This window comes from Schistocerca gregaria, chromosome 4, assembly GCF_023897955.1.
Source record: "Schistocerca gregaria isolate iqSchGreg1 chromosome 4, iqSchGreg1.2, whole genome shotgun sequence".
NCBI lineage: Eukaryota > Metazoa > Arthropoda > Insecta > Orthoptera > Acrididae > Schistocerca > Schistocerca gregaria.
The window spans coordinates 506388451-506404345 of NC_064923.1; the positions used below are offsets into that span (position 1 = coordinate 506388451).

Below are 15895 nucleotides of genomic sequence, written 5' to 3' on the forward strand. Positions count from 1 at the left end.
TCCCTGGAGGAAAGGCCACGTCGTTTTCTCGATGAATCACTATTGAGAAAATTATATAACCGGCATATGAAGCTGACTGCAGAACGATTCTGTTGCTTGCAATATACATTGCGCGTGAGGACCGCGGAGATAAGATACGGGAAATTAGGACTTATACGGCGGCATTTAACCAGTCATTTTCTCCTCACTCCCATTACGAGTGGAGCAGGAAAGTAGTCGTACGGGGTACCCTCCGCCACGCCCCGTGTGGTGGACTGCAGTTGTCTGTGTAGATGTAGCCGTCTTATAGATCTGAATGGAGAGCATGTTCTGGTTCGGAACAGCCGCAGGCAGCATCGTATTTGAGAAGCCAAGTGGAAGGTTAGAGACGCGTGCGGCTGGCGGCTTGACGACTCCGGCGAAGGTGATGATTAAACGAGGGGCGTTGACGATTTCGCCAGCGTCCAGGCCAGGCCAGAGGTGTGTCGCGGCCCGCGGGCTTTTCGGCAAGGCGGCGTGGACCAGCAGGGCGCGCTGTTTGCCTCCCCCCACCCCTCGCCGCTGCTGCCGCTGCCGCCGCTGCTCCGGCGGCCTCCCTCCTCCCGCGCCGCGCCGCGCCGGGAGGCGGTCAGTGAACCCGCGCTGGCGGCGGCGGCGGCGCTGCAGCCACTCGCCTCACCTGGGCCAGTGCCGGGCGGACCGTCAGCCGACTGGCTGGCCGTGGACGGGCACGTGGACGTGGACGCGGCGCGACAGCCGACGCCCGCCGCTGACGCCGACGCCGGCCTGGCCCGGCGCCGACGCCCACGCCCGCCCCCGCGCTCGCGACATGGACGTGTTCAAGATGGAGCAGGCGCTCGCGGGCGCCGCCGCCTCCGCCGCCGCCGGCGCCGCGCCCTCGCCCGACAAAATCGCGACCGCCACGGCGGACGTGTCCTTCGACGCCGGCTCCGAATTCAGCCTGAGCTTCTTCGAGGACAGCAGTACGCAGGGCTTCAGCGACGAGCACGAACCCGGCTCGGTGGGGTCCGCGTCGGCGTCGTCGCCGCCCCCTCCTCCGCCGCTGGCGGTGCTGGCGCCGCCCCCTCCCGCCCCCGCACAGCCACCCCCGCCGCCGCTGCCGCCGCAGCTGCTGCCGCCTCCCTCCGCCTCTGCCGCCCCCAAGCAAGGTGCGTACGCTGCCGTCAGCTGCGTGCGTGCGCGGGTACCTCCCGATGGCCACGTGGCGGTGGCAGCCTGTTGCTCTCCCACGTGGGGACGCTGGCCATATTGGCCGCTTCACTTTGCCACTGCTTATCGCCCTCTTAGCGCTCGGTCTCGGTCCGGCAGTGTGGAGGCGGAGTCTTGTAGTCGTAAAGGAACATCTCCTCGGTGATAACACAACTACTGTGCAATCTAGTACTTTCTTTAATAACTCCGTCGTTGCCTCAGACTCAATATCTATTTGCCGATTGTGAAATTTCGGCGGCATGGCCATCATCGAGTGGACTACCGTGGAAACTGTGCCTCAGGATATCTGACAACTTTAAAAATATCTGAATGTTGATAAATAACGCTGCAGCTGTAATTCATGTACGCTTATGACACCACAACCAGTTTGCCGGCTTCGTTCTAAATGGTCTTCAGGTGATACCGAAAGTTCACCTTTCCTTACAATGTGGCAGGAATGTGCCGATGTCACGACTTAAATCACCATATGCCAGACATTTGAATACGTTTTTGAGTCACGATAGTGAAATATTTGTGCCACTTTGTAATATTTAAGCACGACGACTTTCGGTTGCCTGAAGATGTTCATTTAAAACTAAACATGTGGTGCCTCGGTCAAAGTGCCTGAATTACAGTTCCGCTGCTTTTTGTCATCATTGTTGTTATTCAGCTGTGGTGCACAAAATGCTCAAGACTGAAAATATCTAACATGTATACATGTCAAATGTTTTTAAAGTTTTGAAATGTGCTGAAGCACAATTTTCGCAGAACTGCACTTGATAATAGCGACATGGAACAAACTGCAGTAGTGATTTTTTCTACGGTCAATGACCGCCATAACGTTCTTTAAAAAGTTATACATGACTTTGCACCCCAGCTACAAAAGGTTATCTCTTACCTCTATATTCCACACAGCCTCTTTTCCTTCGTTCAGGCCTACATAAACAATGTGACACCTTGGAGGTCGTTCAGATATTCAGATCATAGCTAAGCCACAAAATCCTCTCTGCTGTCTAAAATTAGGCTCTATTGAACCTCCGCCAAATAATAGCGGAAGCTGATTCTCCGAGGTTCACAAGGGATAATTTCTAAGTCTCCATTATGGCCTAGCAAATAAGTCGCAACGGATGAAGATAACATTTGACAAATAAAACAGAACATCTAGATTTCTGTAAAATGAAGCCACAATGTTTGCTTTAAAAAAATAGGTATTTCGTAGCTAACCGCCTTCTATGCATGTAAGTTAATTATTAAATAGTTTCATTCGTGAAGGACTGTTATGAAGAATAAAATGAGATTGATTGAATTTAGCAAGGAGACAAAACCACAGTGGTCTTAACCCACTATTTTCCGAGCCCCAACTGAGTTTATTGTGCTATTTCGCTCCTTGTGATTCTAGCAAATTCAGCCGGTACCATTAAACAATAGTAGGAGACCATTTACTAGTTCCGGAACTTTGAAATTGTTCATTTCTTGCGTCGTACTGATTTACAATCGGTAGTCTATTAATTTCAGTTACAAAAATTCTGAGAAATGTTGACAAATGTGTGAAGAGGTGACTACATTATAACCGTCTAGGTAGAAACGGTTACTTCCTGCAAGCAATTTGTGTAACGAATTTGAGTAATTTCGCAATAGTTCAGATGTATTACTTGTTCCAGTTGGAAACTGGGAACTTAGTGATGCGTTTTGGAGCACAGTTTCCACCTAAAGACAACTGTTTATTGTTTACTGCGAATGAGTTACCTCGTTTTTATTGTTATTAGTATATTTTGCCACGTTTGTTGGCAGATACAGTGATTCAGACTTTCTTCAGAGTAAACTGTTCACACGAACGACATCTATCAACTGGAAATGACATTATCTGGTCACATAATTAGAAATTTCGGAGATGTCCTTTCCTTTATTTCCGTACACCTAGCTAAGACCCGTACGACTCTTACATGTTGCGGAAAAATAATTCATTATGATTAATGTTTACTGTTTTGTCAGCAAATGTTACCTTTCTCATCTCAAAAGCGTATTTACCCTTATAGAGAGTCATTCGTACACGCGAATATGTACAAGTATGAATCCTTAAAGTAATTACAGCAACTGTGTCATGGTCCGCCACATCATCATATTTCATTATGATTATAGCCTTGTAATGTTTACAAAACAATGATGATGTGTTGAATACATCATTCGAAAAATGTACAAAACCTCTTTAGTAGAACAAACTGCATAACTTAGAAACGGACTATATACCAAGCATCACGATAACACATTATAAATGAGATCTTAGTGACTAGACATTTTCACGGAAGTTCCTACAGTTCCCAAGGGTACATTTATTCGAGTCAGCCAAAAGCGCTACGATAAGAGGCGCCATTCATCGTGCCGGCAACTTCGCCGCCGCGCTCCTCCATTACGCGCTGTTTCGCCACGCCGTGTTCTGCGCACTCTTGTGCGACCTCGTCTTCGCTCATCAGTCGAGCCTTCAGTCTGCTGGTCCCTGCTCGCTCCTGACTCCTTAATATCCCACACGTGTCGGCCGATGAGACTCAAACAAACCCGCACTCGGCCGATACAAATAAAATTTGCATTCGCATGCGTAATTTCGGCCTATTTGCATACAAAGCCCGAATAAAGATATGCCCGGGCCTGCACGCCGTGAGCCGTGTATCTGGCTGCACTGCCTGCGCTAACCACTCACTCGCCTCCAACTGCAGTCTGCCGGCCGAATCCAGGTTACAGATTTGTGGCATTCTGAACCCCTCTTTCTCCCGAATAATTCGAGAATAGACGTTCAACTGGTACTAAATAAGAACTATGCCAACGAAGTCCTATACATTACTGGTGTGGTGTTTTGGAGCTGATGCCTCACAACAGACTAGAGCTTTATTACTTTCTCTTCGGTTTGTGTGATAACACCAACAAGAGAGTTACAATACTAGAAAGAGTTCTACTGGACTTTATATTATCTTCTTGTATACGTACTGCAATATTACGAATAAGAAAATAATGTTAGCGGAAAGACAACGAAAACCATAACCGGTGAAATAACCCGGAGCTTGAAACTACACCGGCATCCATATTGGTGTTCCATAAGATGTTTCTGCAAAGCTACTGTTAAAAATATCAATAGGGATGGCTCAGCACTAGTGATTTGGAAATGCTCCATGAATTATCGTACATTTTCTGCGTTCCGGTGAGGCTGATGCACACCTTGAAAGTGTGCGTGAGTGCTGAAGACAGGATGCAGCCTATTGGAAGAATTGAAGCTTTATTCCCTACCGGTACGTAAACGCAGTATAAGCAACTAAACGACGTCTTTGCGCCTGCTCGATCCGTGTCTGTTTATTGCTTATGCAGTTTTTTCGTTGCTTGCTCACAAATATTATGTATGTCATGATCATACGGTAAATAACTGTATATAATGAACAGTTGTTTAACTTCTATTTTAAAAATTGGAATTTTAGCATCACTAATACAAAATAACTCTAATCTCAAACTAAACTAAAGTGTAAGATGGCACGAACTGTCAACAAATTCAGTCAGCTCCTCTCAGTATCGAAATAATTCTTGTTAACGACGCACATACCACGTCCCAACCCTCTAGTTCTGACGATGGTAAGGCTCTAGTCAATATTACCGCCTCGAATAGCTGCTAATTACATGCAATTTGTACTAGCCTATGACATTTTTCCTCTAATCAAGTTTTTCTAAAAACAGCGCAACAGACATTGAAATATGGAGTCAAACATGCACAGTATGGTCTGATGTGTTAATATCATTCAAACAGTATTTTCTTCTAGCTATAACTTCTCAAAACTTGCATCAAAAACAGTGGACGAAGAAATATTTCGATCTACATACATTTGTCATTCATTTGATAACTGAAATAAGTCACCGGAGAAACTCGTTTAAAAGGTTATTTGCAATGAAACAACTCGATTTAATATGCAGTTTGCATAAATGTGACAAATAAATTGATGTTCAGATTTAACAGCAATTTTCTGCTTAACACTCTGCGAAGCTAGTTTTCAATTACAGGTTTTAATTAGCGAATCATACAATTACGCATTGTCACTGAATTGTAGGTCAGTGAGTATTGTCAATTAAGAAGGACCAAATATGCCCCCCCCCCCAAAAAAAAAAAAATGCTTGAAAAGGCAGAGATGTGCTCCTCTTACTATGTGGCTGTTTACAGCGTCTGGCAGCTTTCCAAGCGGTGGCCTTGAACTTGTTCGTGGCCGATTCACTCCGTTTCCGCTATGCCGAGTCACAGAAGTGATACAAATTCTCCAGTGGGCATGACAACTGCTGGTAATTTTCAGGCTGTCGACTACAAGGGCTTCGTTCCCTAAGGAATTCCAACAGATCGTCAGCTGCTTGAGATGAATTCCGGGTCAGTGACAGAGGAAGCTTGCACACTTCCCCACATCATTCCCCTCCTCTCCCTCCACCCCGACTCATACAACTCTTGCCGTCCCCTTCTCTCTCCCTACCCCTCCCTACTTTCAGTTTTACAACTATCGCGTTTTCTGTTTCTACCTCACGCACGAATACCTACATACTCCTACCCACACAAACACGTAAAACATGTGCGTTAACGCGCACATCGTGGACACACGAGTACAGCATACGATCTGACCGATACCTGACGAATGTAGATTTCACCAGCATATCAAATGACAGGCGACCACAAGACGTTATTTTCGTTGAAAAGAACGCGCTTTCGGAATACTACTTTCACCGCCAGCTGTTGGAGAGAGCTGAATAGATGAATGTGTCTCCACGCGATTTCCAGTACCGATTGAAACACACATCGTGATACTGCGGCGCTGCGTCATTTCTGTAGATGAGGTTAAGTAAGGTGTTTTTCAGGTTATGCTAATGACGACCTGAGGTATTCGCTTCCGCTGTCACTACTTTCTTCTTCATTAATCTCTTCAACGCCAATTAGGATTGCTTTTACTTATTCTCGATTCCTGATTTCCCCATAAATAAGTCTGCTTATGCAATGGTCGCACTCGGCGCCATCGCTACGATGCTTCATAGATTTCCTGATTTTTGGCACAACTCTTCGGCTTCTATGCTTCTTTCTGAACAGTGAAATACAGCAAAATGCTGGCAAATAGAACAGGATAACGTATGCTTTTTGTTAACGTAAATTAGTGCAGCAGTAACTATGAAATCATAAACTGCAAGTAGAAAGTAGTGACAGGTTAGTGAAAGCACAACCATTTTGGCCAACTAATTCAAGTAGCTTGAAACTTTAAAACAACTTTAGACGATGGCGAAACTACATTGTGTGCCCACTTCTAATAATAACAATTGTACTTTATCAAAAGAGAACCATAAATGAATCACAGTGGTAATTCTGCATGACTAAAACACCACAGTAAGACTATATGCAATACTCTTTATGTTCCTGCACTTGGCTGCTTGCAACGTTTGACTGTATTGGCAGAAAACCTTTACTACTACTCGTGTGAATAAGAGTCCCTGATGTAGTTTCTAATTTTAAAGAAGATTTTAAAACTGGGGATTCCCTGAGAGTATGGTGATCTTGTAGAGTGGTCTGCACAATCTACTCTGTGTTGGTGGAATGAGTTGGCAGTTCAGGGAAACGTATGTAATTTAATACTAGTTAGTTTTTTTCTGCTGCGGTCCTTGGCACCTCACATGCAATACAAATCCGAAGTCATTAACAGTACAGTTAAAATATGTATTCAAGAGCTTGACAATCATTTTATTAAATTTATTTGTGCCTTTTTTGATCCATAAAATTAGAAGGATTCATTTTAGTGATCTATTGCCTTTATAAAAAATAAATTTTAGTCTCTCTTATCGAAAAAAATAAACTTGTTCTGTCACACTTGCGTTACTGCAACTACAGTGGTGTTCAGTACAGGCATATTCGTTGAATACGTGAGAGTTTTTGTTTTTTTCATTTCATATTTGTGTTAAAATAAGTCCCAAGTTCACGTTTTATAACCAATGTAATAGAGGCGATACTACAAGTATTAGTTTATGACTTGAATTAATAGCACTGATCGTGATGACTGCATATTCATCAACGACTGTATATAGAAACAGTCTTGCGAAACAATTTTGGAATCTTCCTGCGACAGTTTCTTTCAGACCTTCTGATAACAAATTGTTCTGATATTCTTAATACTGCTGATACAGACGTAGGATTTAGCGAAGAAGGTGACATTACATTAGCGATGGTTTTTAAGTGAAATAATTGACTGGAAGCCTGTAGTATTTTTTTAAATTTTTTGTTATTAGAGTTGAGTAGTAGAGAGTAGTAGAGAGACCTTATATTTTGGGTTCATAGTTCAGCTCTACGGGAAAACTACACTAGCTACACTTGACCGCCGTATTATGTGTCAAATGTTGCAAAATAGTTGAAGAAGGTGTAGGTGCACGAGGCTCAGCATATGATGTAATTTATGCTTTATGTTATGGAACTGGCATCTTAGAAAATCTTTGGTGTTGGAAATAGTCCAAAAAAACTGGAAAATGGACCATCATCTCCACAGTTCTTAAAGAACTTTAAGCTTGAATCCTTTATGCGGATAACAGTTTGAAATGAGTGAAAAAAGAGTCGTTATTACCAGCTTCCAAGAAGAATAGACACTCAGAATTAGAAATTATTGTTTCCCATACTAGTCAATTCCAGCAAGGTGGAATGTATTTTAAGCCACAAACAACGATGTCCCTTTGAAAGAAAGGTGAACTATTCCGCAAAAATGAGAACTGTTTACAGAAGCTGCACACTTTGGTTCTGCAGTTTTCTGCCTCCTCCCACAATATGACGCAAACACTACGTGCAGGCGAATCGCTGCATCCGCTATGTGTATTTACCCAAAGACATTCATAGTCATCCCATTTTCGGACTGACGTATGGTTCATCATCCTAAGTGTGTGGCTGGATTGGGGTGTACTTGACAGACAGAACTTGCTATGCTTAGCGTTCATCAGAGGAAACGGCGGCGATGACGTGTCCCTAATGCGAGGGATGAAAACCCTGTTGTGGATTGTATGACCTATCTGTCAACACTCTTGATTACTCTATCGTGTTGCTGTTGTCTGCCAAAAACTATCTTCGCTGTGTATCACGCAGCTGTAAAGAAGAGCGGTTGAACATAATTAGAACTCGTCTCATATCGTCAACAAATCGTATACTCCTCCTGGACTGGAATAATAATTCCATCCCAACATCCATCAGGCTTCCGAGAAGCCAGACTCCTCGTTGTACCTGCTCTGCTACCTCCGGAGCATCATGGGAAGACTCTACAGTGTAACCTGTGAGTCGGTCGCGAGACGTGCTCGCATAGCGCTGTCGATAGCACTCTGCCTAGAAAATGCTGTCGTCCCGGTTTCAGCCCCGGTCCAGTTTACATTCCCAGCGAAAAGGCTATGTAATTGTCTTTTATCCTTGTAGTGAAAGGTAGCTCACCTAGGATGTGGATAAATGCTAGAAAATGTGTTAAATGTAAAAAAATACCGGTAGTTACTGAAACTAATTATAGCCATAAAATGTAAGAAAGCACAACATTAGGAATCAAGAGATACGACGAAATGAGGAACTTTGATAAATGTTGTAATATGCCTCTTCAGTGTTAAATATTCAATGACGCCCTCAGATCGGACGTCATTCTTTATTTTGAAGTAAGTTGCATCGAAATGGTTCAAATGGCTCTGAGCACTATGGGACTTAACTGCAGACGTCTAGGGGACTGATGACCACTGCAGTTAAGTCCCATAGTGCTCAGAGCCATTTGAATCATTTGAACCAAACTTTTCACACATTGTGATGTCACAATTTGAACTAACAATTCAAATAATATGTCTGCTTTTATTATCGCAGTTCACCACAACTTCCCGCCAAGTACGTACGCGAAGAAAAGGAACAGATACTAAAGAAAGCTAGCCAATAGCTAGTATGTACTTAGCAAAATATTATTGAACTGAATTTGTAAAATAATGTGTTAACAATTTCAAGACAGTTCTTAAGATATGGAATCATCATACAATAATTTTTTGTGGACTTCTACATGAAGTGAAGATAACGATACCCGCTGGTATCGCAGGGTTCCTAATGGGTCATAGGCTTTACATTACAATGCATCGCACCCACGTAATTATGAAGTATCGTTAGTATTTTTCGCCAAGCTAACTTCTCGAAATCGGCTCGCGTCTCCAGTTTACTTACAAAGAGAATGCAACGAAGATGGACTACTGAAAAGCAGGCGGCCTATCTTTCGCAAAGTTGTTAGATAACGTTTAATTTATTTCCTCTTCTTATTTTATTTACAGGGTCCTCATATGGTGAGTCACTGCTCGGATTAGAACCGGTGATTGTGTATTTTCGTGGCCTATTGCCCTAACTGGCATCACAATTTCGCTTTAATCTGCGGAGAAAAGGATCGTATACGCCACATGTGGTATCCATGTTGGAAATCGCCGAAAGGGGTTAGGGGGGGGGGGGGGGGGTGCACATCAACATGGCTTTGTCACAGCCTGGGGGATGTTCAAAGATAGTCTTGTCTGCACATCAGGACAGTGGTGATCAAGGCAGCGTACAGGTTATATCGGGATCTGGCTCACGGCCATGTCTGACAAGTTACTGCACTTCTCCTTACCAAGGGCATACCCAAAATCTGAATCTGTTAGACGAGGAGGAGGAGAGGCAGGGAGGAATGGAGAGACCTAAGCATCATTTCTTACAATATTGAACAGAACATTACTGAAAAACCGTGTTTATTAACATACTGATGCTACTACTTTATAATACGTAACTTATATCTGTAATGTTATTGATTGAGAGAGTATCGTTTGCGTATGTTTTCTACGTATTATTTTGATGTCAAGAACATGTGTATGAATCCTTTCTATATTCAGATTTCTAGTTTTAGACATTGGCTGGTAATATGAGAAGAAAACTGTGACTTAAAAGCAGAAATCTGCTGCGGGTTCTTAGAAAACTGAGCCATTTGACGTTTTCAGTTGTATTATATTTTTAACTGATTCCTTCTTTCTGAATTGTTCTGTTTCCTTTCTGCATTAATATTACCAATGGTTGATGTTAACATAATTTATTACTACATAGATAACATAAAACATTGTACGTTACCATGATTATTGAATATGTACGACCTGTTTTGAATTCCCAAATAACAGGTCTAAAATTCGTAACAATAAATTGAATTGAATTAAAAAAAATTGCATGGAAGGGCGAAATAGTTTCAAGACTTCACGACAAACTGCTCTCGGTACATTTGATACTGGTCAGTATCTATTACTTGTTCTAGTCTTCCTCAAGCGGATACTGAAATGAAACACCTGCATCTGACTGTGTAGAAGGGAGGGGGCGAAGGTGAGGGGAAGATAGTGGTCCTATCCTGACTTTCACCTTACTCGGTGCTCTACATAAATACCTCACTGCTGCATACAGTATATTTAGTGGAACAACATTATATACAAAACAGTTGTACTGTCTCCCATCATAGTTTTCATTACAAAACTTCATAATTGATTATTAAGGTGCATAAAGGGTAGTACTGATATTCAGTTTTCCCTCATTTTATTTCCGCTCAAGGCAGACATGCACCGTGCATTTGCTTGTGGAGGGCTTGCAAATATGTATAAGCGGACGATAATGCGCAGAAAACCATATCCAATATGAAACTTCCTGGTAGATTAAAGCTGTGTGCCGGACCGAGTCTCGATATCCCTCGAGTTCGAGTCTCGGTCCGGCGCACAGTTCCAATATGGCAGAGGGTTTCACATCAGCCCACATTCCGCTGCAGAGTGAAAATCTCCTTCTGCAGACATATCCAATATATTCATTGCGCAGTCTAATTACAAAGACATCAAGGAATGTCCTCTGCCTTTTCCTCATCGCTGCATCAATTTGCGCATCATAGACATGCCACTGAAAAAAAAAAGACGACAAAAAAAGTCTCTGAAAATAGACGTTACGTTGCCAGTTTGAGCAACCCTCATCCTATTATTGACTCGTGTTGTACCTCTCAACCGCTAGCAGGTGATGTCCTTCAGTAAAAGTGTCTCCTTCATTTTCTGACAGTACTTTCGGTATCAAGAGAGAGTGCGTACCGTTATTATCTGACATTGCGCTGTGGCCAAACGCACACGTGACCATATTAGACCCAGTTTTACTTAAAATGGTGACACGTTCCAATGGCAGCTGTTCAAATCCTGACTACGAAGTACTGTGCATTCGACATTTTTATAAAACGGTTCGCATCAAGATGTCCACTAACCGTAATTGCTGTGAAGATAAATTGGACGTAACTGCAATCTTTGAGACTTGATATTTATAGTGTCCGAAGAATAATTTCACATATTTGCATTCTTGAGAGTCTTAGGGAACATACTTGTAATTGTAATCGAGAGTTGTAGTCGAACATGGCGATACGAAATCATGTGCTTTGACTTTCATGACTTTCAAGTTCCATTTAGTGTTCGCAATAGATGAAGTAGCAAGGCACCACAAGTCGAACATCCTTTTCTTTTTATGCGTGTTCTTTTTTTATTTTTTAGTGGGAGGGGATAATAGGAGGATATGAGGAGAGGAGCAAAGGAGGACATGTGCCTTCACGGAGTACATAGTTGTGTGTGGCACAAATATTGACTCGATGCTAAAACGTAGTTGTCTCAAATACGCAACCGTGTTGCTGATGAAGGTCTCCAGAAGGGGTTACAAGATCATTGTTAAAATCAGGGAGTATATTAGTGACAAAATTTCGTCCTTGAGAAGGGATTTCTATGCGAAACTATCTAAGAAAACAGCCTCTGTTTTATCTGACGCCTTTTATCCATCGCCACTTTTCTCCCAGCTCTTGTGTTTTGTCATCTGGGAGGACATTCATAAAAATTTTGGGTAATGATGTAAGTAGCGATGTTAACGTGTTGTTGAAGTTAGATCTTTTACTTTCTGCCCCATAATTGCCATGAATTTGTTCAAGGTTAAAATCATGGCCACGCAGGTACTGCTAAATTGGGTCAGAAACTAGAATTTATTATTCATACAGCACAGCTGGCCAGTTTTGAACGGACATGAGAAACTGCTGTAGATGTGCCATTATGGTTATTCTAATTACTTATGAACAAGTGAAACTAACACCTATTCTAAAATATGTGTGAACACTAAAAGTGCTTTAAGCAGTTTAGTACTGAACGCAAGCCACGGTGTCATATAGAATTTTCTACACTTGAATCATCGATACAAGAAAAATTTAAGAAAGGAAACCACAACGGTATGGTTATTGAAGATTGAACTTCAAACGATTTGCATTTAACTGTGGATCCACTGTGTTCCACTCATCACTGGGAAAGGGCACATAGATCCTGTTCGTACAGACGTACAAGAGACTTCTGTATGAAATCTTAAGTGTTGTTTCCATTATATGACACAGTGGTTCGTAATTCAACACTACATACGTTGAACAAGTTATTGTAATTTGAAGTTATTTTTAATTTGTTATGTATAAATGTAAAAGTAAATGTCGGGTCGGACATTGTGGTCCATTTACAAGAGTACCTGTTCTGTGGTCTACGACGACTTTTAACAAAGAACAGATTCTCGAGTCGCTTTTCAATTGATGCTCGTATTCTCTCATAATTTTGACGAATAGACACAACAGTGAAGATCCAAACTTACTGACAATTTATGCAAGCATTATAGCTAGTTACATAATCACAAAATCATTGCCAAATAATTTTTTATATCCTGGCACCGTGCTTTCGCCATTCCGCGAGAAGGCCCTATTCGACGAGATTTTGGAGCCACGCAGCTTGTGAACTCTCTTCAACACTATGGTGGTTTTACATACTATTTACAGTACTCTTGATCAATTACAGCAGTTTTTGACTTACATGGTGCGTGCATGGCCATAAGAATATAACTTTAACTAAAATAATAATTCAGACACAGCCATCGATAGTCTCCTTTCAACCCTGAATCATGTTCAGTCCGTCTGAAATCCAGCAAACAGATTGAAATGTAGAAGGTATATAAAAGATTATTAGACTTGATTGGCAGTTCCACTCTTCTGTTGAAGAACAGAATGATAAAGCCACCTTGACATCCATGCAGTATTATCCCACTATTCACAATAACATTTTCCTTTGAAGAAATCACTTATATGTCGACAATAGAGTTAAAAGTTGAATGTGACTGATTTTGAACAAAGTGTAGAACACAGAATAAGGTAACGGACCAAGGATTTGTTTCTGAACATTGCGTAATTGTTTTTTACGCGATGTAAATAGTTGACTATTTTCCAGTTCTTCCATGCACAAGTCACCGAAGTGGCGTCAAATAAACAAAAGAAAAGAGAGATGAAGGAAATTTGTGTATTCACTAAACACGCACAAAAAATGTTGGTCGCCTTCAAAACAGGACACATTTGAGTCCACGTACTTCAGTATTCGTCTTATCTGAAGCTCAGACTATTTCTGCAGGTCGTTTTCGAGATTTTCAACAGGAACTCCGCCCCACTCACAGAAACAAACATGGAGTAACCTGCCAGCCTGCCACCACTGACTTGATCGACTGTTAAGAAACTCACCACAGCATCAGGACATTCCTGTTTTCAAGAAAGGTCGTTCCTCGAATAGTCGCATGCAGCTGTAGGACTATATAGCCGATGTCAGCCTGCTGTAGAAACTCGGAACTGTTTCGTGTTCGTCTACTAAGATCTTTCTGGAGGCTGAAATTCTCTTCCGTAGCAATCAACATCGATTCGACAAACAACGATCGTGTGAAACCTAGTTGACTCTATGCACGACATAGAGAAGGTAGCCGATAGCGATGCTCACGTTAATACTGTGTCCTTTGACTTCCGGAAGACGTCCTATACAGTTCCTCAGTGCCGTCTAATGAACAAAATACACGCTTACGGAATATCGGACCAGCTGCGTCCCTGAGGAAACGGGTCGTTTTTACCGCGGACAAATCTACAGACACAAAAATTGACTGTTGATCCTCAACATACACAAATGTAACGTGTTGTGTGCATAAACAGGTCGAAAGACCCGTAATTGTATGAATACACGGCTACCGCTGTAGTTACATCCATTAAATTTTCTATGCATATGAAGCGATATAAAGTGGAATGGCCAGACAAAACTAAACGTAAGAAATCAGATGCCACACTGTTTCCGTCACTCTCTGACTGTTTCTACAAAGACGTGATATAGGAAATTGGAGATGTCCAAAGAACAGCAGTGTGTTTCGACACAGGTTCGTTTAGTTAGCGCGAAAGCCGCACTCTGATGCTCATTCAACTCAAGTGCGAAACACTACAACACAGGCGTTGTGCATCACGGTATGGCTTATTGTTAAAGTTAAGAGACCGTACATTCCTAGAATATTCAACCAATATATATCACCAAAAGACAGTGAAAGTAAAATTACATAAGTTCAAGCTCACACGGAGGCTCATCGACAGTCGTTCATTCCACGCACCTAAAACACCAAAGAGGGTAAATAAGAATGGTACAGAAACTACCCTCCGTCGGATAGCATGAGGTGACTTGGGTAGGCCGGCCGCGGTGGCCGTGCGGTAATGGCGCTGCAGTCCGGAACCGCGGGGCTGCTACCGTCGCAGGTTCGAATCCTGCCTCGGGCATGGGTGTGTGTGATGTCCTTAGGTTAGTTAGGTTTAAGTAATTCTAAGTTCTAGGGGACTTATGACCTAAGATGTTGAGTCCCATAGTGCTCAGAGCCATTTGAACCCCTTTTTTTTCTTGGGTAGTATAGATGTAATGTAGACATCCACGGTCCATTCACATTAACGTGAGCACCGCCTATGTTCGACATGAACGCGCAGTAACCACACTCAGACGGCCGATGGCATCAGCAATGGAAGACATATAAAGAGTGTCAGGGGCATGCGGGAAGTGCAGTGGTTGTCGTAATGTGGTAACAGCGATGACGTCAAAAAGGGCATGACCATTGGCTTTCGGGATAAGACGGAGGCATTTTCGAAACGGCTAAGTTTTAAACAGTTCGCGTGCTGCCATGGTTAAATCCAAAACCGATGTCGAGGCAACTGTGATGTTCCACCGGCGACAGATGATGGTGTAAACAACGACTGTGGAGATGTGTACAGGCGAACAGACGTGCCGCGGTGTAGCAAATGACCGCCAGATGAACAGCGGGGCTATCAACAATGTTTCCTCAACTACCGTGCAGCAAACGTTGCCGCTTACAGGCCCCGCAACAGGCGGGCGCTTGGTTCGTGCACCCACGCTGACTGTAGTTCATCATCGACAAAGACTCGAATTTGTACGCCACTACTGGAACTAAACGTTAACTGAGTGGCGACAGGTGGCCTTTTTATGCTCCATCGGATGTTGGCGTGTACCGCGTCCGAAAGCAAACACTCTGCAACAATCGCCGGAGGCGTTCAGGCCGGAGGAAGGAGCGTCATGTTCTGGGGAATGTGGGATTTCCTGTGTGCTTCTGGAAGGCGCAGTGGTTCAACACAAGTATGTATCTATCTTTTGGAAACATTTCTACCCCTGCATCGAGTTTGTTTTTCCTTGTCACGATGGCCTCTACCAGCAGTGTTCGTGAGCAGTTCGAAGCACTCCAAGATGAGTTTCGTATACTCCCCTGACCCCAAACTCCCCAGATATAAACCAAGTCCGGAATCTGCGGAACCACTTCGATCAGGCTGTT

At 42.9% G+C, this 15895-nt stretch overlaps 1 protein-coding gene across 1 annotated transcript in view; it reads left to right on the forward strand.

Annotated features, from left to right (window-relative positions):
- The first annotated feature begins 295 nt into the window (after positions 1-295).
- Positions 296-15895, forward strand: part of LOC126267787 (ecdysone-induced protein 78C) — a 659877-nt gene continuing 644277 nt past the window's right edge. The window contains exon 1 of the mRNA XM_049973091.1: positions 296-1148. Within this exon, the coding sequence (XP_049829048.1) occupies positions 296-1148 (853 nt within the window). The remainder of the gene's footprint in view (positions 1149-15895) is intronic.